Here is a 26933-nt window from a genome sequence, read left to right as displayed (position 1 = left end):
TTGATAGTACGGAACTTTGTATTGTTACTTTGTCTGGAAAAGGTCTTCCTGTTTTCATTATGTTAGTTCAGTGGCATGATTAGTGTTGTCTGGAAATGTTAGTCACTTCCTGTCTTTTTCTATGGGGTAAATGTGTTGACATGGGTAGGGGAGAAGGAGTAAGGGCATTTGGGAGGAGGTGGCTAACATTCAAGGTAAAAGATAGAAGGTTTTATGCTTGGTAATGTTCCTGCTCTTGACCATAGTCAGTGTGTTTATCTTTTCTAGGTCTACTGTGTTGTTGTTTGAAAAATGAATTTAAGATGCACAATTTGATTAGCAAACTAAATTCATTCTCAAAACGGAAAGGAGGTTTTCATTTTAGTAGGTTTTCATTGTGGGGACACATCATTCAATTCTGATTTAGGAAGATAACTGTACACTTACCAAGAGGTTAGAAATTCTCCAGATAATTAAAATTTTGGTGTAAGTGTAATTTACTTAAAAGAATGGAAGAGGCTAATTTTATTGTATTATTGGCAATCCAGTATTGGGCATATGGGTTGCAGAAGAACCCTTCCTGAATTGTGCAAGTACTGCCACACTTCTATAGAATTATCAGGTTCTACTTGCTGAATTAGCTGGGATGTAATATTTATTGCTTTTTAACAAGAATCCTTCTATTAAAAACATTAAAATTACTATCCCATTCACACATTCAGAGCCTATATGTCTGGGTAATTTGACATAGGTCTTTAGCTAAGGTTAAGTACAGCTATTATACTTGATTTTATCAGGCTCTTATTTATTTATTTTTTTGTAAATGAGAAATAGGATATAATATTCAAGTGATAACAAGGAATTTAAATTGATGAGTGGTTACTTTTCTAGAAAAAAGTGTTACTTTTTCCATTTAATACTAAAAAAGCTAGATAGCTATAAAACTTTATAGAGAATGAGAAATGTGAATATATATAAAATAGAAAAAAATCACTAAGTTCAGGAAGATTATGGAAAGTTAAATATTATAGATAATGTAAGATAAATTGACATTCTGTTTTAAAATGTAGAAAATTAAGGAAATAAAGTTAAACTATAAAAGTATAGAGAAACAAGATATAGCAAAGTAATAAAATATCACACTGAAAATAAAATTTGTTTCTTCTTTTTTTCTTGCAAAATTAAGGCAACTTGTTAACTTAGGTAAGAAGTTTAAATAAAAGGCACAAACAAGTAGCTGGCCTCAGATTCTGGTGGGAAAAGACATGATGTAGATGACCCAACATATTAGTGATCCAAACACATTCACAAACAGTACCACACTGTGACAGAAGACAAATTTCGTTTCTAAGGTCAATCAATGCAGTATCCAAATCAGGCAACAATAGTTTTTTCATTTTATCTTTCAAAGTGACTTACTTTAGTTATGGCAACAATAATTCAGGTCAGATGAATAATAACAATAAAAAAGCCCTTAGCGTGTATTAGTTTGTGGGTGATCAAAAAAAAAAAGCTGAAAGCAAAAGGATTTGTTAACAATGCAAAAGGAAGATTGTCACACAATTAAACAGCAGTGGCAAGCCTTGTTATTCTCATTACCTGTTAAGGATGGGTCTTCGGTCCCGTCTCCGGCTATCTGAACGTCAAGTGGACATTGTTGAGCAGGGCTGCCTAAGCTTTCTTCTTGCTCTTTCCGGGATATGGAATTTTTGTGGGGAGATCTGTGGCTTGTGTTTTCATAGGGCTTCATTTCTGATCTTTTTCTAGGAAGTGGTGTTGGTGTGGCAGGCTGGTAAACCTTACTGCAGGGAGCCACGGCATGGTAGGATGGTTTCTCAGCTTCTCCTTCAGCCTCTTCCTCCTCATCATCAATCACAACCAGCTCGGCATGGATGATCCCGTCATACCCTGTCAGAAGCTTCTTTTCTTCTTCGTTGTCTTCTGCCTGCTGATACCCCATGAAAATCATCGTCACAGGTTCTGAATCAGCCATATCAGAAGGCAGGGAATGAACGATATTATATCTAATATCTTCCTCATCCTCCTGGCAAGCAGAAGAATCCTGGTGGTTTGACTTCCCAGCTAGTGGTTCACTGGGACTCAGTCTTGCCTTTGGAGAGGCCAAATATTTGTCCTGCATCACATTTGATTCTTCCCAAGGAGTCATCAGCCTCTTTTGTTGGGTGTGCGGCATCTCCTCTGCTTGTTGAGTCACTGATCGGGGTTGAGGTACTGGCCGAACGGGGCTGATATGATTGAGGCTGTTGTCCCTCTCCTCTGAAAGCCCATTGTCCATTTTGAGCATGGATTCATTCATATCATTACCTAGTCCATTAGCTTTCATCTTTATCCTTTCTTGAAAGTTTGGACCAGGAGTTACCTTTTCCCTCTGTGGAGTTGTAGGCCTGCCAAATGGATTGGCATAGACAGGCTCATGATACTCTGTTGGGGATTTAGAGTTTCTCTCGGAGGCTTGTCTCAAAAGTTCCTCCACCTCAACTGGTGCCAGGCCATCGGTGCCATTGTATGCTGCCCCATGATTAGAGCTTACTGCATATACTGACTTTTGCCCGTCATCGTAAACTTTTATTCCTGTACCTTTAAAGTCATCTGATGGGAGAGGTATTGAAGACAGGACTGTACTTTCTCCAGTTTTCAAGTCTTTTTCAACTTTAATTTCCATGGCATACAAAGCTGTTGAGAGAGAAATTTGATCTTTTATTTATTTAAAAGATTTTATTTCTTTATTTATGAGAGACACACAGAAAGAGTCAGAGACATAGGCAGAGGGAAGAGCTTCTCCCTGTGAGAAGCCTGATGCGGAACTTGATCCCAGGAACCTGGGATCACGACCTGAGCCAAAGGCAGATGCTCAACCACTGAGCCACCCAGGTGCCCCTGATCTCTGATTTTTTATTTTTATTTTTATTTATTTTATTTATTTTTTATTTTTTTTCCTGATCTCTGATTTAATTAGTTTTCTCTTATGAAGTAGCCTGCTTTCACAGTGTATTTTTATGCTAATTATGCTCTTGATATTCTTTTTTTTTAAAGATGTATTTATTAATCATGAGAGACACAGAGAGAGAGACACAGAGACACAGGCAGAGGGAGAAGCAGGCTCCCTACAAGGAGCCTGATGTGGGACTCAATCCCCGACCCTGGGATCACGCCCTGAGCTAAAGGCAGATGCTCAATCACTGAGCCATCGAGGTGTCCCTCTTTGATATTCTCTTATGTGAGATTTTGTTGTTGGTTCTTAAAAGTTTTGATTTTATTCATTAGTTGTATAATGGTCAACCCTGTAATGACATAGGTTTCTATGTAAGGATGCACGGAAATACTGCAAAATGGGATTGAAAACCTGGTTGGAGAAGAGAAGCTGATGATTCCAAATAGCAAAGATCTTCATTGGGAAACCAAAAAATATTCTATTTGTAACTAATAAATCTGACAAGACGGATTATATTCTTACATTATTCAATGGGAGGCAACAGACCTCTTTGTTGGGAGGAATACATGGCCCTGGGCATTACAACAGGTAAAAGGCCTAGCACGGTATATTTTTAGTTACATCCTTGCTGTGTGGACCAGTAGCCTGCCGAAATTACGGAGGAGCGTTCTAAAGTTCTCCCAGCAGGGAGCTTGTTTCAATGCAGAGCGGGGAGGAAGGCTAGAATCACATGCTTCTCCTCCTGCCTCCTGTTGCTGTCTCTTTTACTCCAATATTCAGGTAGGAGGAAAAAAATAGAGCAATATCAGCTCAACCGAAAACAACCAATCTAGAGAGCGCTGGGTAGTTGAGCTCTGCCTCACGGCTCAGGCAAATTCCTTATGACTGGAGTTTTAAGAGCCAATAGGGTGGCTGCACCATTTCACATTCCCACCAACTGTGTGGAGGTTCCTCAAGAGTTAAAACTAGACCTGCCCTGTGATCCAGCAATTGCACTGCTGGGGATTTACCCCAAAGATACAGATGCAATGAAACGCCGGGACACCTGCACCCCGATGTTTATAGCAGCAATGTCCACAATAGCCAAACTGTGGAAGGAGCCTCGGTGTTCATCGAAAGATGAACAGATAAAGATGTGGTCTATGTATACAGTGGAATATTCCTCAGCCATTAGAAATGACAAATACCCATCATTTGCTTCGACGTGGATGGAACTGGAGGGTATTATGCTGAGTGAAGTAAGTCAATTGGAGAAGGACAAACATTATATGGTCTCATTCATTTGGGGAATATAAATAATAGTGAAAGGGAATAGAGGTGAAGAGAGAAGAAATGGGTAGGAAATATCAGAAAGGGAGACAGAACATGGAAGACTCCTAACTCTGGGAAACGAACTAGGGGTGGTGGAAGGGGAGGAGGGCGGGGGGTAAGGGTGACTGGGTGGCAGGCACTGAGGGGGGCACTTGACAGGATGAGCACTGGGTGTTGTTCTGTATGTTGGCAAATTGAACGCCAATAAAAAATAAATTTATTATTAAAAAAATAAAATGGATTAATTCCCTGAAAAAAAAAAGAGCCAACAGGAATCTGGGCCAAATGACAACATGGCAGCGCTTACTTCTCTTGTGACCTCCTGCCTCCCTTTTTGGACCATCTTGGATTTCATACCTCCTCCTTGGTCCCCTGGTGGTTCTTGGCCTTCCCTGGCTACCCAACTAAAACAGCACCCCTCTCTCCCTGTCCCCTTCCTCTGCTTTAGTCTTTATTTTCACACCCTAATATGATGTATTTTACGTAATTAATTTAGGGGCTGTTTTCTCCTTGAGAATGTCAGCCCCAAGAGGGCAGAGATTATTGCTGTTTTATTCACCACTCTATGATTACTGCAAGAATTGAGCTTGCCATGTGGTATGTGATCACTAAATATTTGTTGAATATTTAAATGGATGACTGCTTGATACATATAGAGTGTGGCTTTCTTTTCTACTCTAAACTTCAAAGTTTCCCTTTCTGCTCCCAGGTAAGCCTTCATTTTGTCCAGAGGCTTTGAAGTATAAGTTTTATGAAAATCATTCCCACATGGGGGTTAAATCATGTCTAACCTTCTCAAGGGGATACTTTCATTTTCATAAAGGATCTTAGTGACCCAATAGAGTTTCTACTAGATGGAATACTTGGGGATAGAGATTTTTAAGCAGTGGAGCTTTGCTTTTAAGAGTTTGGCTCTTTCAAGCCTTTCTCTTATTTGTGCCTACCTAGTTTGCATGAGTACTATAACCCCATTATCCATACCTATGCAAGTAATGCAAATACCTCATGGAACTTTGTAAAATGGACCACTGCTTCACCTGAAGCATCAGATGTCACAGCAAGTTGCTAATATCTAACATTGTAAAATCTGAATGAGAACCTACCTTTGGGTACAGATTTTCCACATACCTTTTCTGTTTTGTTCATCATCTTCTGTTCCTTCATTTCTTTCCTTCCTTAATCTGGAAGGCACATAGGATTTCGGAAGGTCAGGGATGTTAGCATAGATGTCTTCGATTGACTCTGTAAAATTATTATTAATTCAAAATACATTTAGGATATATTTACAGTAATGGGAAAAATTTCCATGGATTTATTAAAAAATATCATAGACTGCTCGAAAACATACCTTCTGAAGTTTCTTCCTTTTCTACCTTCACAGACTATAAGAAAAAAGAGTTCTCCATGACTAATACAGTTTAAAACATGAATTCTAGATGTGGGTATAGTTTAAAGAATGATATACTAATTGTGGACTCATTCTGGGAGGGGTTTATAATTTTAAATGTTAATGCTCACCCTTATTATGTCTTCTGTTGTCCTCTCAACTGATTTTAGTTTCTTTAAAATTGCCTCTTCATTGTTTGAGATTTGTAGCTCAGCCTTTTCAAGATCTTGGATCTCTTTCTCAATTCTGACAACAGAAAGATAATGTTTTTCATCGCTTCAGGAAGTACAAATGCAAAGTTCCCAAGTCTATCTTCTCCATATAAACACTTTCCTTGGAATATTGCATGTGAATATCCAGATACCTTTTAAGAACACAGCATCACACTAGCGATCATACTTAGTACATGGAAGGTACCTAACACCTGGCTTTGATTTAACAATCTTCAATTCAAGTTTAAAACAAAAATTTCGACAGAAGGAATTCTTAAGTAAAGTGTTTGAAACTTGCCTCATTTGCTTCATTGTAATTACTGATGTTATTTCCAAATAATTAGAGAAATTTCTTTTATAAAGAGACTTAAGTTTAAAGTTGAACCAGAAGGAATGGTTCATCCTTTCCTGAATGGTCCATCCATAGTTATTTTATAGCTCATCAATTTTTCTTACCCATGTCTTCATATAAATTATTTGGAGAAAGCATTATAATTATTTTTTCTAGCCAATCAACACTTTGTAAGATTATAATATTTAGGCTTAATTTAATAATCAAAACTCTCTCTTCAAAATCCTGTGTATACTAAGACTGAAAATGATGCTTCATTTTAATTTCACAGTTTCCGAAGAATTGTGCCATATTATATTGAGTAGGGTAGAGATGAGAAATGGACAAAATATAGGATAGTGGCCTCAGCTGCTGCTGTTGCACAGACTTCATTTTCCTTTTTTTTTTAATTTTTTAAAAAATTTTATTGATTTATGATAGGCACACAGTGTGAGAGAGAGAGAGGCAGAGACATAGGCAGAGGGAGAAGCAAGCTCTATGCACCGGGAGCCCGACGTGGGATTTGATCCTGGGTCTCCAGGATCGCGCCCTGGGCCAAAGGCAGGCGCCAAACCGCTGCGCCACCCAGGGATCCCCAGACTTCATTTTCTGGGGAAAAAAAAGGCACACATGGCCTGATGAAGTATAAGGGAATTTATAAGACAAAAAGACAGACATTCAAAATTGGATTATTGCAAAAATTCTGAGCTGGAATCTTGACCAGAGTACAGCTGCATGTCAGGTTCAAGTTAACACTGGGGTGTGGTGTCATGAGCTCTGTCCTGTATAAAAACACAGCCACTGGCACTCATGCAGTTAGTAAGGCTGACCCTTGGCTGCCACTAAATATGAAATACGTGGTATCTGAGCCAAATATCCTAAACTCTAAAGTCAGCTGCCTCAAGGGATGGCTGATTAAATAGAGCAGCTAGTCTAGGAGGTGACAGCCATGGGTATTTGCATCTGCTATGGTAATTGTCCATTTTCTTGGCTTCCTTCTTAAAGCTGACTCTGGATATGGCAGCTCAAAAATCTTGTGCTATTGTCACACCAATAATAGCCCAGGGTATGGTCTGCTTGACCATTCTCTTACTCATTGCTACAGTTTCAAAGTTCTGACTTTCTTGCTGCCTCTGGCCATCGGTGATTGGCTATTTGCAGCTAAGGAAGTTTTCTCAGGTATCCTAGAACTCCAAGTAAGTGTAGTATTTTGGTTTTTTAGAAGTTACCGAGGTCTATCTGTTATCCTAGTAAAATCTATCTCCATCCACGGTAGCACATTTGCCCATCAGTAGAGCTATGGGGATATATGTTGGTTGGTAGAGTGGAAAGTGATAGATCTGAATTATTCTGTTTCTGCTATTCACTATTTGTGAGAACTGATTCCTTTAACTTCCCTGAAACTTGGTTTTGTAACATGAACCATGAGAACAGAGTACTTGCCTTACTTTATACAGAAATTTGGTGAAGCCAAGAAGAGGTGATGTGTATGAAAGCACAGTGAATACGGTTGATATCAGATCTAAGCATTAATATGGTATAATTATTAAAGGTTTTCTGCAATATTCTGTGTCTCTTTCTCCTTCCACACCCTGTCTCACAGAGTTCTTTATCCAATAGTAAAGTCTAATGAGGTGCCTTTGAGAAAACAAGGGCGTTCCAATCATTGCTGCAAGTGGCTCTTGGACTGCATGATTCACCTGTGGAACCAGATGGATCTGGGCTTAAATACTGGTTCATCTTCCAACTTCCTGTGTGACCCTGGACAAGTCAGCAGACCTTACTAAGCTTATCTTCATTCATTCATTCATTCACTCATTCGTTCGTTCGTTCATATAAAAATATTTGTTGAGTCTCTATTTTGTACCAGGCACAATCCTATCTGCTGGGGATATGATAGTAAACAAAACAAATTTCCTGCCTTCAAGGAGTTTACATTCTAGTGGGAGGACACAGTGGGGCTGGCAACCTTTTCTATGAAGGGCCAGATAGTAAATATCTTAGGTTCTGCAGGCCACATACAATTTCTGTTGCATATTCATCTTTTTTGCTTTGTTTTTCTTTTTCTATCCCTCGAGTGATTAAAAAAAAAGATTCCTACTTGCAGCTATACAAAAAGAGGCCAGGGCTAAACTTTGTCCTCGGGAGGGGGGGCATTATTTACACAGTGTGGTCAGGGAGAGGCTAACGGATAAAGTGTCATTTGAGCAAAGACATGAAAGAAGCGAGAGAAGGATGAATGAGGGCTTCAGGGGAAGTGTGCTTCCAAGAGAAGGAAGAGTAATGACCAAACCCAAAGTAAGTGCACAGGGAAGGAGAACAGTGGTGAGAAACGAAGTCAGAGAGGCGACAGGTGACGACTAGATCATATGGGACCTCATGCACAGTGAGGCCTTTGGGGAACCATGAGGGAGGCCTGAGCAGAGGACAAATGTGTTATGACCTGAAATTCAACCAATTACACTGGCTGGTGTGTGGAGAATAGACTGGGGGTGGGGAGTGCAAGGGGGAAACATGGAGGTCAGTTGTCATACTTCCATGAAAGTGGCTTATTCCAGGCAGTTGCTGGTAGAAGGATGAGAAGTGATTAGATATTCTGGAAATATTTTGAAGGAAGAGTTGTCAGGATTTGTTGATACATAACATGTGGGCTGGGAGAGAAAGAGAGATATCAAGGGTGATTCTAGTGTTTGTGAATAACTGGGAAGATGTGAATCCAATTGGTCAGACAGAAATCTGGGAGTGAGAAGAAAGGGGATTGGTGGGGGATGTGGTAACTTCGAGACAGTCTATGGTGATGAGGTTAAAACAACTAGATATAAAAGTCAAGAGCTCAGAGAAGTCTGGGTTTCAATATAAATTTGGGAGTTGGTACTTATAGCCATAGGAGTGAATAAGATTTCCTAGAAAGTCAGGGCTTCCAAGGACTGAATTCTGGAGCAATTAAACATTTATAGATCTGGGCAGTGTTACTACTTCACAGGGTTTAACAAAGAATAAAAGAAATAGCAAGCATTCAGCAAATGCTAGTTTCCTCCTGTTTTTGCCCCTTTCTATAGCTGGGGCACAGAGACAGATTCTTATTCGTTTTGGCCAAATGTACTGGTATTTGCAGTTGCTTCCCTCTGTGGAGAGGCCTGAGAGATAATGTAATGCCACGTGATTCTCATGGATGTCTTTAGACTAGTATGGGAAGAGCATCAGGTTGAAAGCCTGCTAACCTCATCAAAGTATCTGCTAATGAATGTTTTTGAAGGTTTTCAAGTCACTGGGTGAAAGACCCTTTAATATAAGGTTGCAGTCAAATGACACATCAGGCATGTTTATGAAAACCGCAGAAACAAACAAACATCCTTTTTCTGTTCTTTATCATCTAGTTACAGCCAGTTGTCATTTATATAGGATAATAAGGAAGCCTCTTGGCTTAGAATCACAAACCTCTACCAGAGATGCTTACTGATAGATGGCATTTCCTGATTCTCACTTCAATGCAAAACTCTATACCCTATTGTTACATGTTGATTTGATATATCTGTATATTATTTGTGGACAATATAAATAACATCAAAAGATAAATGTTAGAGATTTGTCGTTCTAGAAAAGCTCTCTGACATCAGAATGCCAGTGGAAGGGACGGGAACAAGAGTAACAGAGTACGGAACTGGCTCCTGCTGCCTCCCCTCACAGGGTCAAAACTCAGAGGGGAAGGCATGATGGTAGTCGGGCAATGGAAGAAGAGGTCTAACGAGCTCCACACCAGATAATGCACCAAGGTTTTAAGGATTGCTTGTTCTTAAGGAACATAAAACAAAAATTGCAACTGGCATGCAGACACCATTTTTGTATATATAGCCCAGGGGGGAGGGTCTCAACCGACAGTGATTTCCCCCCGCACTGAGGACATTTCGCAATGCTGGAGACATTTTAGTTGTCACAACTTGAAGACTTGCTGCTGGCATCTAGTCAGTGGATGCCAGGGACTCTGCTAAACATCTTATGATGCTCAGAACAGTTCCCACAAAACTTATCTGGTCCAAAATATCAATGGTGCTGAAGTTGAGAAAGCTTGAGACAATGCTTGGTATGGTGGGTGCTTGATACATGCTTCCTAAGGGATTTTTAAAATATCCATCTCCCTGATATTTTTTCTTTTTCCTCATTATTTCTCTTTTCCATTCAGCTACGATATGGAATCCAAACTATTATTTGTTCAATAGAATTTGATCACCTCTATTTTTATTTAAAATTACCATTTGGGTTAACTTCCTTTCCAAATTTCTCTGTATTTATATCTATCTATGCATTTATTGATTTTTTTTTCTGGCTCAGTGACCATTCATAGTGAAGAGGATACTCAACCCAGACTTATTTATTTATTTATTTATTTATTTATTTATTTATTTATTTATAAAAAGATTTTTATTTATTCATTCATAGAGACACACACACACACACACACAGAGGCAGAGACACAGGCAGAGGGAGAAGCAGGCTCCATGCAGGGAACCCGATGTGGGACTCGATCCCGGGTCTCCAGGATCATACCCCCGGCTGCAGGCAGCGCTAAACCGCTGCGCCCCCGGGGCTGCCCTCAACCCAGATTTAAAGCTCAAAAAAATTTGGCCCCTAAATTAGGGACTCATATCTAATCCTTTTCCAAAAGGCTTGGATAGAGAGAAAGTTTTAGCAAGTGTAAATGAAGTACTGGGGAAATTGTGTGTGTGTGTGTATGTGTGTGTGTGTATGTGTGTATATCTGTGCATGGTGTATATATATTTGTATATATGCTCATCCATTTTACATACATACATAAACATACATATATGTGTATCTGTGAAATTTTAGTTTTATATCTATAAAATATAAGCTTATGTATATGTGAAATGATTTCTTTTTTATATGGAAAGCTTTTGGGGGAGGTCACTAGGGGATAACTTTCTAACCTTCACCTGCTTATCTCTCAGCAGACGGGCTAGAATTTCCATAAGTGCTCCCATGCCCACCTTTAGAAGGTATTACCTTTCTGAATGGGAACTGAGCTCCCAGAAATGCTGATTCAGTCTGCCGAGCAACAGGCAGCGGAGAAAGAGAAATATCCTTCTTGGGTGCCTCCTGGGCTGTTAGGCGGGGCCTGGTGGATGAGTTAGCACCTCTCACGATTTCTGAGAGATGGTGGGCAGGCATCATGTGCCAATTTAGATAAGCAGAGTACATGAAAAAGGATTTGTAATGCTATCCATTATTGGAATCTTTCTTTTCCTTGCCTATTTGCTGGGGAAAAATAGGGTTATTTTCAAGAGCTCCCTAGGTGAAAGCAGGTAGCTTTCATTTCATGCACTGTTCTAGTAATGACCTCCCTTAATCATCACGAGATAATGTCCCCAGTCCAATTTCAACACGCAATTTTTTTGTCTTAGGAAAAGGACAGCGCATAAATGCTGGATATACCAAGAAGGGGTTATTTCGGAAGGCAATTTTTCTGCTGCTAAGTGTCCATTTATCTCTTTCATTTTTTGGTGGAGTTAACAAGGACTAACAACCTAATGAAGTTTGCCATTGGGACGAAAAAAGCCAGAACTCAGGACAGTTACATCCTACCTTCCATCATTTTACTTGCTGGCAATTATAACAACCTTAAAATGTACTGAGGATCTACCCCACATCAGGCATTGATCTAATTAGTCCTCCCAGCAACCCCCATGAGTACCATGATTAGTTCCATTTGACCGATGAGCAAGCAGGGCGCCTAGACAGGAAACTGGCCTGGAGGCTTACAGGTAGCTTGTGGCAGGACAGAATTTGAAATCAAATCTCTGTCGGCAGAGCCTGAGCTTTTAACAGCTTTCTAATTAACCACCATGGGAATAAAACTTTAAAAAATGGATTCTTATGAACTTAGATACAACATTCATTTTGCTTAGTGGTGTAAAAGGATTTCTTACTTCCTATCATAACAAAGAAAGGAAAGACTGAAATGGTGGCTGGGGTCCACCCACATGTAAAAGTTGCTGACTCATACCTATAAAGGTAGTATTTCTGTCCTGGTCTTCATTAGGGTCATTTTGTTATAGTAGGAATTTTTCTGCTTAGTGGACAGTCTGACCAGAATTAAAGTCAAGGCTTTGTCTCTCTCTTTCTCTTTCTTTCTTTCTTTCTTTGGCTGCTTGAGTCTGGATTTTGGTGGAAGTCTTAGAACAGTCTCTTTCAGACTTGGGGTTTCCCTCAGCTATAGCCACTTTATAGAGAGCCTTTCTTTGGCCATAGAACTATTGTTCAAAGTAATAGAAGTTTTAGGCCTTAAAGAAAAACTGACTGATGTAATTTGATTATACAACCATAGTTTGAAGGTAATCACTGAGGCTATGTTTGAAATAAAGTTTATGACTGGCTTTAGCTGTATACTTTGAAAGGACTGATGACCTGTTTGCCTCTGGGGAGTCCATGCTCTCTCATTAAAAGCTGGGCCTACACCCAAAGAAGACCCAATTTTCATTTCTCTGGGTTGGCCTGAATCAGCAGCACTGGACCTAGGTCTATATCACCGCTGATATACCTCTAAAACCAGTTGATGGAAGTGTTAGGACCACCTCACCAACCCTACCCCAAGTTAGACAAAGAAGGATCCAGTTTCTTTGGGAAATCATGGGCTCTCAGAATGGGTTTGCCTCCAGAAGGTGTTGAATTAGGCCTGGAGTGGTGAGCAGTTTGTCATCTTTGACTCTTCGCTTGGGCTGCAGATTCTCTTTCCTTTCCTTTCCCACTGAATCTTGGGAGAACAGGAGATGGCTGGTGATTTACCTACATTTTGTTAGTTTTTGGGTGAAGGTCTACTTTTTTGTTTTCAGTTCTACCCATGGTAATAAGAAAGGGAGCTCAAAGTTAACTAAAGCTAACATACTTGGTTTACTTCCTTAGCCCAATCAATCTTTGGTTTTCTTATCTAGTGAATAATAACAGTATTCACAAAAGGTTGTCTTAAGGAGATAAATGAAATCATGTTTGTAAGCTTCTAGCATAGGGTGTGACACAGAGGAATTACTCAATAATGTAGGAGTAGTTACCCCTTTCTCTTCCTACTCTGCTACGGAGAGGAGGACCATCTATGACAACTCTAATAAAAAAAAGAAAACCTACCAGGTCCATTTGGGGATTTGATCTTCAACTTTAGTATTGATGATTTTGGAGCAAGTGTGGGTGTTAATATATAGCCTCAGGGACACACTGTCTTTAAAAATACAGTTCTAGCCAGAAAACCAAAACACGCTCCAGTTATTACTAGAATTTTCATAATATTTATGGGAATGGTGTCTATTTAACAAATGTTATCTATTTTATAATTGAGATAATATGCTAGTCTGTTTTGACAACCTGCTAATCCCCCCTTCACCCCGGTTCATTTCCCCTGTTCTTTTTAGTAATAGAACTCCTTGAGTTTAATGTGTCTCCCAGTTACCCTGCTACAGACTACATTTCCTGGTCTTTGCATTTAAATGGTACCATGTGACTAAATTCTGGCAATAGGATATTAGCAGAAGTGACCTCTCCAATTTTCAGGTCATATCTTTAAAATAGAACAGTTTGCCCTCCATTTATCCTCCCTTTCCTACCCTGGAATGCAGATGTGGTGATGATGAGCTGTCTTTGGCCATCCAACCATGAGATTGCTTAGGAAACAGCAAAGGAACAGGACAGAAAGAAACAGAGTCTCTTGATCATTGATCATCTCATGGGACATTGCTTCTCCTCTTCCTTTGAATGTCTCCCAGCTAGGATTGTTATGGGTGTGAGAGAAATGAACTTTCTAATCTTGTTTAAGCCATTGCTATTATAGAATTGTTTAAAGCAACAAAACCGGCAATGCTAACTATTGCATTGTCTTATGGAGATGAATCTCTGAGTGACCAATTCTATGAGATTTTCCAAATATTTTTCTTTGATTTGCAAAATTACTCATTAGTATCTTGCATTTCAGGTAGTTAGCCAGTAAAAATAGAAAAACAAGTCAGTTTTGCGCCTAGTGATTAAGGAATTTACATGTCTCTAAATCATCTATCAAATCTGACATGATTTATATTGATGATAGCTAGTTAATATTGAATGGCTAAGGTTTACAATGAAAAGAGAAAGATTTACTTATTTATTTATTTAAGATTTTATTTAGGGATCCCTGGGTGGCGCGGCAGTTTGGTGCCTGCCTTTGGCCCAGGGCGCGATCCTGGAGACCCAGGATCGAGTCCCACGTTGGGCTCCTGGTGCATGGAGCCTGCTTCTCCCTCTGCCTGTGTCTCTGCCTCTCTCTCTCTCTTTGTGACTACCATAAATAAATAAAAATTAAAAAAAATTAAGATTTTATTTATATATTCATGAAAGACAGAGACAGAGACAGGGGACAGAGACATAGGCAGAGAGAGAAGCAGGCTCCATGCAGGGACCCTGATGTGCAACTCAATCCTGGGACTTCAGGATCACACCCTGGGCCAAAGGCAGGTGTTCAACCACTGAGTCATCCAGGCATCCCTTTTTATTTATTTTTTAACCATACCTCATTTAAATGAATAGCTTTAGAATCACGACAGATACTATTGAGTATATGTAGTTGATGACTTCAATCAGGTAATCTTGACTGTGGTGTGTTGGTCATAGGTAATGGGCAAATAAGCTATTACTTATGGATCAAAGGTTAAAGATATTTTATCTTTTTAAAAACGATTTTATTTATTTATTCATGAGAGACACAGCGAGAGAGGCAGAGACACAGGCAGAGGGAGAAGCAGGCTCCCTGTGGGGATCTTTTTTCTTTTTCTTTTTTTAAAGATTTTTAAATTTATATATTCATGATAGACACACACACAGAGAAAGAGAGAGAGAGAGAGGCAGAGACACAGGCATTGGGAGAAGCAGGCTCCATGTCAGGAGCCTGACACGGGACTCAATCCCAGGACTTGACGACGCCCTGGCCCAAAGGCAGGAGCTAAACCACTGAGCCACCCATGGATCCCCAACCCTGTGGGGATCCTAATGCAGGACTTGATCCTAGGACCCCAGGATCATGACCTGAGCCAAAGGCAGATGCCCAGTCACTGAGCCACCCAGGTGCCCCAAGATATTTTATCTTTATAGATAGTTTGCTTCATGATATTATCAAACTATATTTTCTTATAAAATTGACAACATACAGTCTAGTAGAAGGGGGTTGTTTTATTTTTTAAAACTAGGGGTCTGATAAATTTCATCGAACATTTAACAAACTTTTGAAAAGTCCTTACTATGTGTCAGGCACATTTTATTCACCAAACTGAAATAAAAGTATACCAAAAAAGATGAAGAATACTTTTATGCATAGGCATAGGACCAGAATTGCCTTACTATCAGCCCTTGCCAAAAGGGTATGTGTGTAATAAGGAAGAGCTAACCCACCAGTGCAAACAATCACATGCTATGGGTAAGCATGCCAGAGAATTAAAGGGCATTTGGCATACAACAAACACTCAGTTTGCCCTGAGCCAGATCTATTGCCTCTAATCCTGAGCATTTAAGAACAGGAGGAGTATAACACAGCAGCTTCAAGATAACAAGGAGCAGAGAGCCGGCCCAGCAGTGACATTGAAACACGTGTCAGTCTGCTCTGATAATTGCGAACAGAGCGGATATTTAGAAAAGCTTAATAATTTATGGTTACATATGAGCAGCTTTTGCATGGGTGAATCATATCTCCTAATATAACTCAGTAAATATTAATAATTATCTTATGGACAGATGATATATCATGATTTGAAACTGCCATGTAGGCAGGTAATGTTAGAAGATAATAATTTAGCAGGAAAGCAAACCCTCTTAATCAGAATCATATTTTGTAAATCAAGGGTTTCATTTGCCATGAAAAATAAGAAACCAAACTGGTTTTCAGAGAATCACCCACTTTCATGCGCAGATTACAAATGTAATTTTAAAATAATAGCAAATAAATGCATGCTCTGGAGGTTGGTGCCGTATGGCATACTGGCTTCTCGAATGGGTGTGTGTTTTTTAATTAGAGCCTGTAGAGAGCCTTGTCGTACATGCCAAACACTTAAGAGCTAAATAATTTCAATAATAATTCACACTGACCTCTGCATAGGTGTAATGAGTGTCCCAAGTGATCTTCAAATACTGCTATAGCCAACACATGATAAGTTAGCTGCAAATGTGCTTCCCCCTGATTTGGGGAGGTTTTTTTTCTTATTAAAAAAAAGGTTGTAAAGGAAAATATTTTAAGTGAATAAACTACTTGTAACCGTATTATCAAATGGCAAAACATATTCAATGATGTATACAGCCACCGACTCTCTCTACTCAGAAATAATTACCGGCTTTGTGCCTTGTAACCCTTAACATTTGACTCCAACAATATTATAGAGCAGCCACTGTGTTTTCAACTTTCTATCCAATTCATTTTTGCTTTGTTTCTAGTATTAATTGTTCATACTTGATACCAAGAACAGGACCCTATTATTTGAAGACCAATAAATATAAATTCCAACCTTAATATAACATAGAATAACAAACAAGGATCAGTTAGCCTGGGGTGGTCTAAATGGACTAGGTGACACTTGCCTTATGGCAGAAAAAGATGCATTCCAAGGGGTGTGGTGTGGAAGCTTTCTGAGCCAAGAGGCTGGGGTGGGCGACAATCTTGGGGAATGGGGAAACCTAAGCCCTTTGGTAGCACATTATACAAAAGAGTCTCTGCCTTTGAACAATCTTTATGGTAATGACTTGGAGGATGGATCACTGAAACTAATTCTCCTACTTTCTCCTTTGTTCATTTATTTCTTTGTTCCTTCTCTACTCATGTCAACACAGCCAAAGATTTATGACATCCATACTAATGGTTTTAAGTTTCTGTTCTGAGTTACCGTGTTTTGAATGAAATAATTAATGTAAAATCACTTTGAAAAGTTAAAAGATCTAAAGGGAGGTAAACATAAATAAATATTTGCTTGGAGGCACCTATGATTCTCAATCTCTAGATGAAGATGGGTTTGATGTGGGGGATTCTCTATATGTGTTTATTGAACTGTATCAAGAATAAGCTGAGTGGATCATGGTGGAATGAGTCTGGAGTCAGAAAGATCTACATGTGACTCATGGCTTCACTTATTGGATTTACAGTTTTCTGTGTTCTAGTGGCCTTCTATATGAAATAATGGTGATCAGACTTCCTCCAGCGAACCATCATTCTCAGAATAATGCTTAGTACATAGTATAAGTTCCATAAAGGATAGCTGTTATTATTGAATTACAGTGGAGTGGTGTCATTCTACTCTACCTTTAAGCCTACCTTGGTGGGGGAGTGTTTATTCTGGGTAAATTTAACCCTTATTTCTACTAACCTAATGGATGAGATTGGTAGGTGTGAACAACAGAGAAGGTTGGAAGGTAGGGGACAAGGAAATAAAACAGCCTATGAAAGAGGGAAAGGTGAGAAAGTGAAGTGATGGTGAGCCATCAACAGTGGCCTCAAAAACCACGGGTACCACTGTCATGTAACTTTGCCCTTTACTCAAGATGGTTGGGTACTTACTCTTTTTTTATTTTTTAAAGATTCTTGAGGCTTTCCTTTTTTAGTTCCTTAACGTTCATGTCATTGTGTAGTCTTTAGCTGGTCCTTTTTTTTTTAGCTGGTCCCTTTAATAGGTGATATGTTCAAGTCTGCCCATCCTTTCATCCGTCCATCATCCATATTTTTCCATTCATTTATTTATCAAGCTACATAGTCACAGGTATTCCCCTATGTGCTAGGCATTGTACTAGGCTTTTTCTGATGGGGGCTGGGGGACAGATACTTCTTTTTTGCTGGAAATCTGATTCATTTTGGTCTTTTTGTGAAATTAAAAAAATCTCCTGAATTAAAAATAATCAGAATATCTGGGAAATTAAAAACAACAACAGATGAACTCCTACAAATCTGATAAACCAATTACTCAAATATGGAGAGTGAAAAACAAGCTTGGAATGATTTTGACTCATGTAATTGCTTCAGAATAATTTCTTAAGTGTTTCTAGGCAACAGCAAATTTAAGAAGAAGAAACAAATGGTGGTTTCTCTCTCTCTCTCTCTCTCTCTCTCTCTTTTTTTTTGCCTTTTCTCCCTTTCTCTTCTCTCTCATGTTGTCACAAAAGAGCACCTTGTGTTATCTCCCACAATGTAATGCTAGATATGGCTGGCTAGGTCAGGGCAGGAAGGCAGAAACATTTGGAATGTGATATGTAGCCTTCCTCACTGCATTGGATGCGACATTAGTTTCATTAAGGTACAGGTGGACCTCACAGGTAGATCAGAGCATTAGGTAGGGTTAAATTTGGATTGATATCAAACGAGCTGGATTTCGATAAACCACAACCAGCATCAAAATCATTTAACCTTTATATTTCTACGTCAATCCTTTGAGTTCCTTTTTGAAATTGAATCTTACCTGCTATTTTTTTTGAGTTAACTGAGTAGATTATTGCTTTATATGATATTGAGAAGAATGCATTTCCTAATACTGAATCTCCCTTTGTGGAGGAATTTCCTTTATGTGGGGTAGTGGTAGCTGCGGCCCGCTCCTCAGATTTTCTCATGACATACAATCACACAGAAATCTACTCCTTCATGTATCTTCCTATTAGTACCATATGGGCAGGCAGTTTCTAACCATTTGGAGACAAATGAGAGCTCATTAAAGGAAGGCAGAGGGTCAGAAGTACACTTTAGAATATGAAAAAAAAAGGTCCTTACTAAAGAACATTTAATCATAAGTAGATAATCCTTCTCAAAGGGAAGGCAGTGCGTTTGTCTCATTCTCCTTGGCAGTTAACCTTTTGCATTTTATGCTTGTGACATTTCTGTCAGGCGCTCTGTGTGCTCCAATTGAAGTCAGAGGTCTTTGGACACAGCTCAAAAAGTAGCAAGTGTCTGGAGGGCAGCTTGATGTAAACCATTTTGGCAGGAGTCATGGAGAACAGCTGGGCAGCTGCATAGGAAAGAGGAATCTAGAATGTGAATGACATAGTTCCTTGGGATACTTCTGAGGGTGCTTGGTGGGGGGATGGTGGTCATTTGGGGTACAGGCTATTGGATGGAGGGAATCAACAGACGTGACAAAAGAGGATTTCTAAGCCAGCCTATAAATGTATGCACATGGATGTCTGGACTAAAAAGTCAGCACTGGATTTGCACCTGCGCCTATAATCAGGAAGTAAGTGGTTCAGTGGTCACAGTAAGAACAAGGCTCATCTGGGAGACAAATTGAAAGTCTATTTAAGCAAAGTGATTCAGAAGGAGTTGTTCAATATCATTTTCCTCCTGGGAACATTTCTTCCTAAGGTATTAATCAGGGCACCAGGCAAAATACTAATATTGTTCCAAAGCTGAGAATGTGTCTCTGAGACAAAAACCATGGAAACCTACTTATTTTCTGAAATGTTGCTTCTCTGAAAGAAAAACTGAGAGGATGAATAAGCAGACATGCTTTACTTAAAGGTTAGGTGTGAGTCAGGGAACCTCTGAGTGTTTTCAATATGGCAGAGAGTCATCTGAACGTCTATATAAAATGATGCATGTGAAAGAGTGAAATCATAGCATGGATTGGAAATAAAAAGTGCTGTAAAAGGGTAGCATTTACAGGATTTGACTTCTGTAAAAGTTTTCTGCAGGATCTGAGGCATAATTTATTTCTATAATTAAGACTTCTAATTTGATTTTAAATCTTGGGTCTTAAGTTTTTAGCTGTAGGAGTCAGGGCAAGTCAGCATCTAAAAATGTCATCTTTCTCACCCATTAAATGTTATCTACCTCATAAGGTGATTGTTGGTATTCAACAAAATAATCTATATGAAGGACTTAACACAGTGCCTGGTCTATATCACACACTGTAAAAACTAACTGCTGTTGTTAGCATTTCAGTCTTCAAGCCATAAAGAAAACCCATCAATTATTTCCAAATGGAAAGAATCCTACTTGGGTGCTAATCTCAGTTTACTCAAAGAAAAAGATTCTTTGTACTGGCATAAGGAAATGAGAGATCTTGGCCAAAAGATAAAAAGCCCCTGATAAATCTCCAGGCAGTGTCCTTCTTTCAATTGTTTTTGACTCCTAGTAAGGAATAGGATCTAATATTTTTTGAACACCTACATGTATCAGGCACTCAAGAAGTTGCTTCACTGATAAAGTCCTGTGAAGTCACTATAATTATCCCATTATTACAGACAAGGAAACTGAGGCCCAAAGAGATGAAAGAACACATCCAAGCTTCTGTATGTACTATGGTTGGCAGAAATAGGGACTTGAATGCCAAAGGCCACACTCTTTCAGTTCATCTCACAAGACTGTGGAAGTATAGTAGTAGGAATGAAAACTCCAGGGGCAGTCTGGTCCTGCTACAGACCCTGAAGGAACAGCAACGTTTCTATTTTGATGTTCCCATTAAAATCTTATCCTCTAGCTGAGAGGCCTGGCAGATGGCAAATGTCACCCTTGAGCAGTCATTGAAGTCAAATGATAAACACATTCAGGGCTGGGGATGCTTCCCCTGCTTAGGGAAGGAAGATGGCTGTGGCTGGCTCGACCCCATTGGTTGACTTGGTTGCTTCTTGGAGCTAACAGGAAAATGTACTTTATTTAGCTGGTAATACTAGCTCCTTTAAGTGCCTCAGGTAGTTGTTTTGGAGACAGATTAAATCTAAAAACACGAACCTGATGTTGAGCAGCTTTAGAAATATCTGAGAAGAAAATGTTCAGTTATCAGGTAAAGCTGCTCTGGCAACATGATTTCTACGATGTGGGGCAGTAGTGGAGGCTGCTTAATACAGACAAGGCACAGATATTTTTTTTCTCTGTATGTTGCTTCAGAACATTCTGTTCTCTGCACATTTTTAACAAGATAAACATGGCTTTGTGGGTCACAGTGATGCAAATTCTTTAGTAACTCTTGGCAAATACCTTTGTAGGGCCATTCCTTAAACAAGGCAATTTGCTGGGAGGTGGTAGGTGTTTCAGCATTTCCAGGACATTTCTACTTACAGCACTCCTTTAGTTTTACAGCAGGAGAACACTAAACCTGACTGGTTTTGAGGCCCATGTTTACCCATGCTTCTGTGAACTCAACTAAGTCCTCTATCCTTTCCAAGCCTATTTTGCAGTGTCTGCCATGGAGGTGTCAGTGCTTTCTAGGATTGCTGTGAAAATTAAATGGCTTAATGTAAGTGCAAGTGCTTTGCAAATTGCACAAGGGCACTTAAAAATGAATCATTCTTGTTACTATTATTTCTATTTAGGGGTTGACATCATTCGGTGTTAATAAAGGAGCACTGATGGTTAATGACACCCTAAAGATTCAAAACAAAGTTGTAGTGAAGTCACAGGCACGAAAAGCACAGTGTAGAGAATCTAGTCAATAATATTGTAATAACATTGTATGGTGACAGATGGTGACTATGTTCATCATGGTGAGCACTGTGTAATGTACAGTTGTTGAATCACGATGCTGTGTTCCTGAAACTAATATAATAATATTAGATGTCAACTATAGTTCAATTAAAACAAAACAAGAAACCCTCATAATTCATAATAAGGTGCCAGAAATTGGGTAATGTATAGACACGTAACTAGTAATTTAATATAGATATTAGAGACTTCCTATAAAAGATAATAACTCTTCAGACCATAGAGTGTGGTCTGGAATGCTGTGTGCTGTCACTCTATAGGCAGCATAGCGTAGTCAAATGAGTTAGTTTCTGATCCTCCACTTCCTAATTGTGTGAATTTTTCAGCCTCTGCACAAAAAGTGAAGATGATGACACTGTGTCAGGGTTATGAAGATTAAATGGGATGATATACGTAAAGTATCTGGTGGGTAATATGGCTAGTAAATATGGTTTCTCTACTTCTTCTGGCTCCTCTTTCTCCTTTTGTTTTTTTTTTTTGTCAGATAGGAGCTCTAACTAGGCAATCCACGGTCAATACCGCTAGAAGCTTATGTGCTTCTCAGAGCATTCAGGCATGGACTGAAAGCAATCAGTAGAACCCTAGTAAATTCTCTGGGATTACTTACAATGTTGCCCAAACTTGTTAATGGAGTCTATGTAGCCACTTCAATTATCATCAAGTGCAGAGAAAGTTGTAGGTGTTCAATAGGGGCAAAGATTCTTAATGAGGAGGCTCTGAAGGGAAGCATGGAGGTGTCTACAGAGTGCAGGGGATGCAGGGATTAAATCCAGAACTCCTTTGGAGAAAAGGATTCTGTATTGATGATGAGAAAGTAATCATCAGCTAAGCCAGACTTTGGTAAGAAGCTCTTGCTAAGGGATGCCTTATGGAGGATCACGCTTTCCAAACTTTAGAGTTGATTTTTTGAGTTATTTTTAAGTATTTGTTCTACTATTCAGAAGCACTTCACATCTTTGAGCAAGCAACGGAGGAGTTGTAAATGTAAGCATTTCAATGATTACAATATAACTTTTAAAGAATTGTTAGTTTAAAAACATCTCAATGAGTAGTCAATGATTTTAGCTCTTAAGTATACAAGTGCATGAAATTAGGCAAGCAAAATGAAAATCAGTTTAAAAAGGAAGCTTTTTTCCATGTTGTCAATTTGAGGCCTAATGCAATCTGTCCGTATAGTGTGCTGAGGATGGACAGAATGTGGTCGTTTAGCTATGGGATATTTTCACTTTGCAGGTCTTTTCCTATAGCTCTCACCAAAGAGAACAAAGTCGCGGTGAGTGAGATTTTGAAAGCTACCTATGTTTCAAAGATCCATAGGCTTTAAATTGTTGTCATTATTATGCCATAAGAAATCCCATCTTTTTTCCATGCATAGGTTAGAAAATGGTTCTAACATTTTCTTTCTTCCATGCTATCTGTATTTTGTGATAATACTAATAACCCCATCTTCTATTCCAGCTTTTCAATTTTTTCATATCCATCACCTCATTTTAAGCCAAAGCAATTTAAAAACTTTCCTTGTTACGTCATAAGTTGCTGACTTAGTACCGATGGTGTGTGATGGGCAGGGAAGGACATTGTGAAGTGAGGTCAACACTTGCGACCCAGTAATTAGGGAAGTAGAAGAGAGAAAATGCTAGTAAAGTATTCCTATGGTGTCTTCTCTTCCAAAGTATGGTTGTGACTGGGGAGAGCCTGGGAGAAGGGTGATGGAGGCACAGTGTAAACACACCTGTAGGGCTGTCACCTGTCCTAAGGCGAGAGTGGGGGATGGGGCTGGGAAGGACTGTTTTATGATCACCTGTTATGTGCCAGGTAGGTGCCAGTAGCTGAGCTACAATATACAAAATACATATATTTTTCATTTGCTCAATAACTACAAAAGATATTATTACTACCGTTTTATAGATGAGGAAATAGGCCTGGAGAGCTTTGGGTAAGTCACTACTATGTATTTAAAAAATATATCTGTTGTCTTCTGGTGTTGTCTTAGCCTTTATTAGAAATCCAAATGGAAGATCTGATTTTGTCTCTAAAAATAAGAATGGCTCTTATATATGCAAAGTCAAACTAAAAGAAGTTGTGGAGTGTCTCAGTGAGGGTCATACCTGAGGATACTTTGTTCTAGAACCTGGATCTGGTGCTGGTCTTGTTGATTTTGCTTCTTCATCTCTTCCTGTTCTTTTCCGCTGCTGACTCCATCTAGAAGCCATTTCTCCCTTAAGGCCTTTTTCTGATATCAGGAAACATAAAGATGTTTTTATATCAGTCAACAATTTCCAAAATCTCTGACTGCTTTGAAATATTTTGAATTTTAATATGGACAGAATAAAGAGAAATGATTTTTTCCCACTGCTTTGCCTGAATAAATCTGGTATTTTCCTTCAGTGTACACTTTGTGACTCCCTCCCAAAGCCAGTTTATGTATCTAAATTCTATTATCTTTCAAGTTCTAGTTCAGGTCCCTCCTTCTCTGTGAAACTCTCCATCCCCCCCCCCACCCATGCTCACCCTCAGAGAACTCTCTTTTCTCTGAATCATGCAGCACTGTCTGTTTACATATGCTGTATGTCTACCAGTTGTACGGGGACCTTATCATGTGATACCTTACTATTATTTATTTGGTTAATGGGTATACATCTTGTGTCTTTGAAGTGGAAGCCTCCTTTAAGCCATTTTTTATTCATCTCAATGACAGTGTACAGCTCATGTTCCAAAAAATCTTTGTGGGATTATTTGAAATGATGGGCAAAACAAGAAACTGCTATTGTATCTTAAACCATTCAATGTTAGTCTTAAGTGGTGTGGTCAGGATTTATTGCTTTGCCTACCCAATACCCCTTCTTTTTTTTCTGAGAACCATCCTGGTTCCAGATACCCAAGTTCAGCACAGATTACTTGTTCCAATAATGTGATGCACAAAGTTCACTGATCTGTCTAAATATTGGTGAGTTGAATTTTTGTTAACTTTAACAACAACAAAAACCTTATGTTTTATCACATGCAGAAAAACCCCCTTGAATTTGCATGAAGGAATTACAATCCTATACTTTGCCTGTAAGAAAACTTAAAGCAAATGAGACATGTGTTAATTTTGGAGGGAACTTACCTAGCATCCTATCCATGTCTTACTTCGGAATTGTTAGATATTATTTCAGAGAGTTTGAGTTTCTCCTGAAGAAAACTGTTCTCCCGGGCAGCCCGGGTGGCTCAGCGGTTTAGCGTTGCCTTCAGCCCAAGGTGTGATCATGGAGACCCGGGATCGAGTCCCATGTCGGGCTCCCTGCATGGAGCCTGCTTCTCCCTCTGCCTGTGTCTCTGCCTCTCTCTCTCTCTCTCTCATGAATAAATAAATAAAATCTAAAAAAAAAAAAGAAAACTGTTCTCCCTATATATCTAACTACCTATAAATTATTTGTTCAAAAATTGCTTATTGGGGATTGACTGTTTCTAAAATGGTGAGGAGAGAAGAATGGGAACTTTGTATTTTCTGAGATTTCTTTCTCTTACACCACGATTAAAATGAGACCAAGTAAAAAGAACTGGAGAGGATGCTAGGATTAATGGTACTGGAATATAAATACCTTTGAATTTTAAACAAAATTTAAATAAGGTTGACTGTGGTAGGTAATTATCAAGTGATGGTTATTTTAAGTGAGGCAATGGTTTCCAAGACAATAAGAAACATTACATTGATTACAAATATATATTCTATGGAATTATAGTTTTTAGGACTGATAAAACCTGGACTGCTCTAGTTGAAGCATTGAGGGGGCCTGGCAGCCATGGATGCACAAAACAGTTTGAAAGCCACCAGACTGAAAAACGACCTTGTCCCAGCTAATCATATTTGTGCTGGCCTTTTCAGATTTTCAGGCAATTGCTTGTGGACAACACACCCCATAAGAGTGGTTTGTAGCCAGAGATTATTTTCCTCAGTGTTATCTTAACCCTTAATTACAGCTGTTTAGCCGTTTGTAAAAATGTTCTCCTACAGACACAGTTAAATGTTATTAATAAAGGTCAAAGATTTATCACTTGAGATCAAAGATGCCAAGAAAATCTTAGTATACTATCATTTTAAGAATTTACCTTGATTTTAATTTATTTTTCTTTGATGGAATGTGATGATAGCTAATGCATAGTAATGAAGACAGATGACACCTCTCAAAGTAAATTATAGTCCTTACAAACCACCTACGAGGACAGTTTCAGTCATTTACATCCATATCACTATAAGAAGCATTGAGATGGGATGGTTTTATGTTGCTGAGTTACGGAGAACAGAGAATAATTCCTGTGATGTGATTATTTGAACTTGGGGCTATAGCCTTGGTTCTTAGTGTGGCTAGGAATAAGAATAATTTTAATTTTAGCCTTATAGAACTTTGTTCATAATTCACAAAAGGTCATTTACTTCTGAGATCTTTGCCAGAAGTAAAATGACAAAAATGAATGTGTGAATCAACTCTTTGCCTCTGAATATAAAATATGCAATTTGGATGTGCAGTTAAAACGATACGGTTCAATCACATACTATAACATATAGTTGTTTTGTTTTTAGGTCACAGTTTAGACTTGTGCTTTCATCTATAAGGTCGATGAAAAATGTATGTCACCACAATGATATTCAGAATCAAAAGCCATTGTAACTAAGTGAAAATATAAGTGACATGTGGGTAATAGATCTTTGGGCAGTTTTTTTTAGGGAAAGGTTTTCCTGAAGCATTTTGCATGCTATATTACAGTAGACTTTAGGAACAAATTAATTTTTCATACAAATCAAGTGGACTTCCAGAAAAGAAAAGTTTTCTAAGCTAAGTGTATTTTGTGTTTCTTGGCAGCAGACTGCGATCATGTAACTAGGCAAGGAGCAGCATAGTGTACAAATCTCAAGAATGTTTGAAAGCTAGAATGCTACTCATGTCCCCCGAAACTCCCTTTCTAGAGTGTCATTGGTATAACTGATTGCCAGGTTCCAGAGCCAGAGAATATCAGAACGAGTTGCTACCATTACTTTGCAATATATGTACTAATGATACAGAGGAGTCCTTTGTAAATGTTTGTGTTTGTGTTTAAAGTGTGTCACTGAAGTGTAATGAAACAGCTCGCAATTGGGAAAGTGCTCAGGACAGTCAGTAGGGTGGAGACAGATGGATAAAGAAGAGAAGAAGAGAAAGACTGGTTAACTGTAGAGACAACAGAGCTTTCTTGACTTGGTGAACGTATTGTATTATGAACTTTATAAATACTTCAGGGGTGCCCGAGTGGTGCAGTCGGTTAAGTGACTGACT

General features: G+C 38.9%; 1 protein-coding gene across 1 annotated transcript in view; it reads right to left on the bottom strand.

Annotated features, from left to right (window-relative positions):
- The window catches only part of PALMD (palmdelphin), a 49734-nt gene that overhangs the window by 2903 nt on the left and 19898 nt on the right, over positions 1 to 26933 (bottom strand). Inside the window, exons 3-7 of the mRNA XM_072834672.1 lie at positions 23748 to 23872; positions 5762 to 5876; positions 5592 to 5625; positions 5372 to 5485; positions 1579 to 2673 (exon numbers count right to left, since the gene is read on the bottom strand). Of these exons, the coding sequence (XP_072690773.1) occupies positions 1579 to 2673; positions 5372 to 5485; positions 5592 to 5625; positions 5762 to 5876; positions 23748 to 23872 (1483 nt within the window). The remainder of the gene's footprint in view (positions 1 to 1578; positions 2674 to 5371; positions 5486 to 5591; positions 5626 to 5761; positions 5877 to 23747; positions 23873 to 26933) is intronic.

This window comes from Canis lupus, chromosome 8 (genome assembly GCF_048164855.1).
Source record: "Canis lupus baileyi chromosome 8, mCanLup2.hap1, whole genome shotgun sequence".
In the NCBI taxonomy this organism is placed as follows: Eukaryota; Metazoa; Chordata; class Mammalia; order Carnivora; family Canidae; genus Canis; species Canis lupus.
The sequence above is the reverse complement of the archived record's forward strand: the minus strand, read 5'-3'. Positions and strand labels throughout refer to the sequence as shown.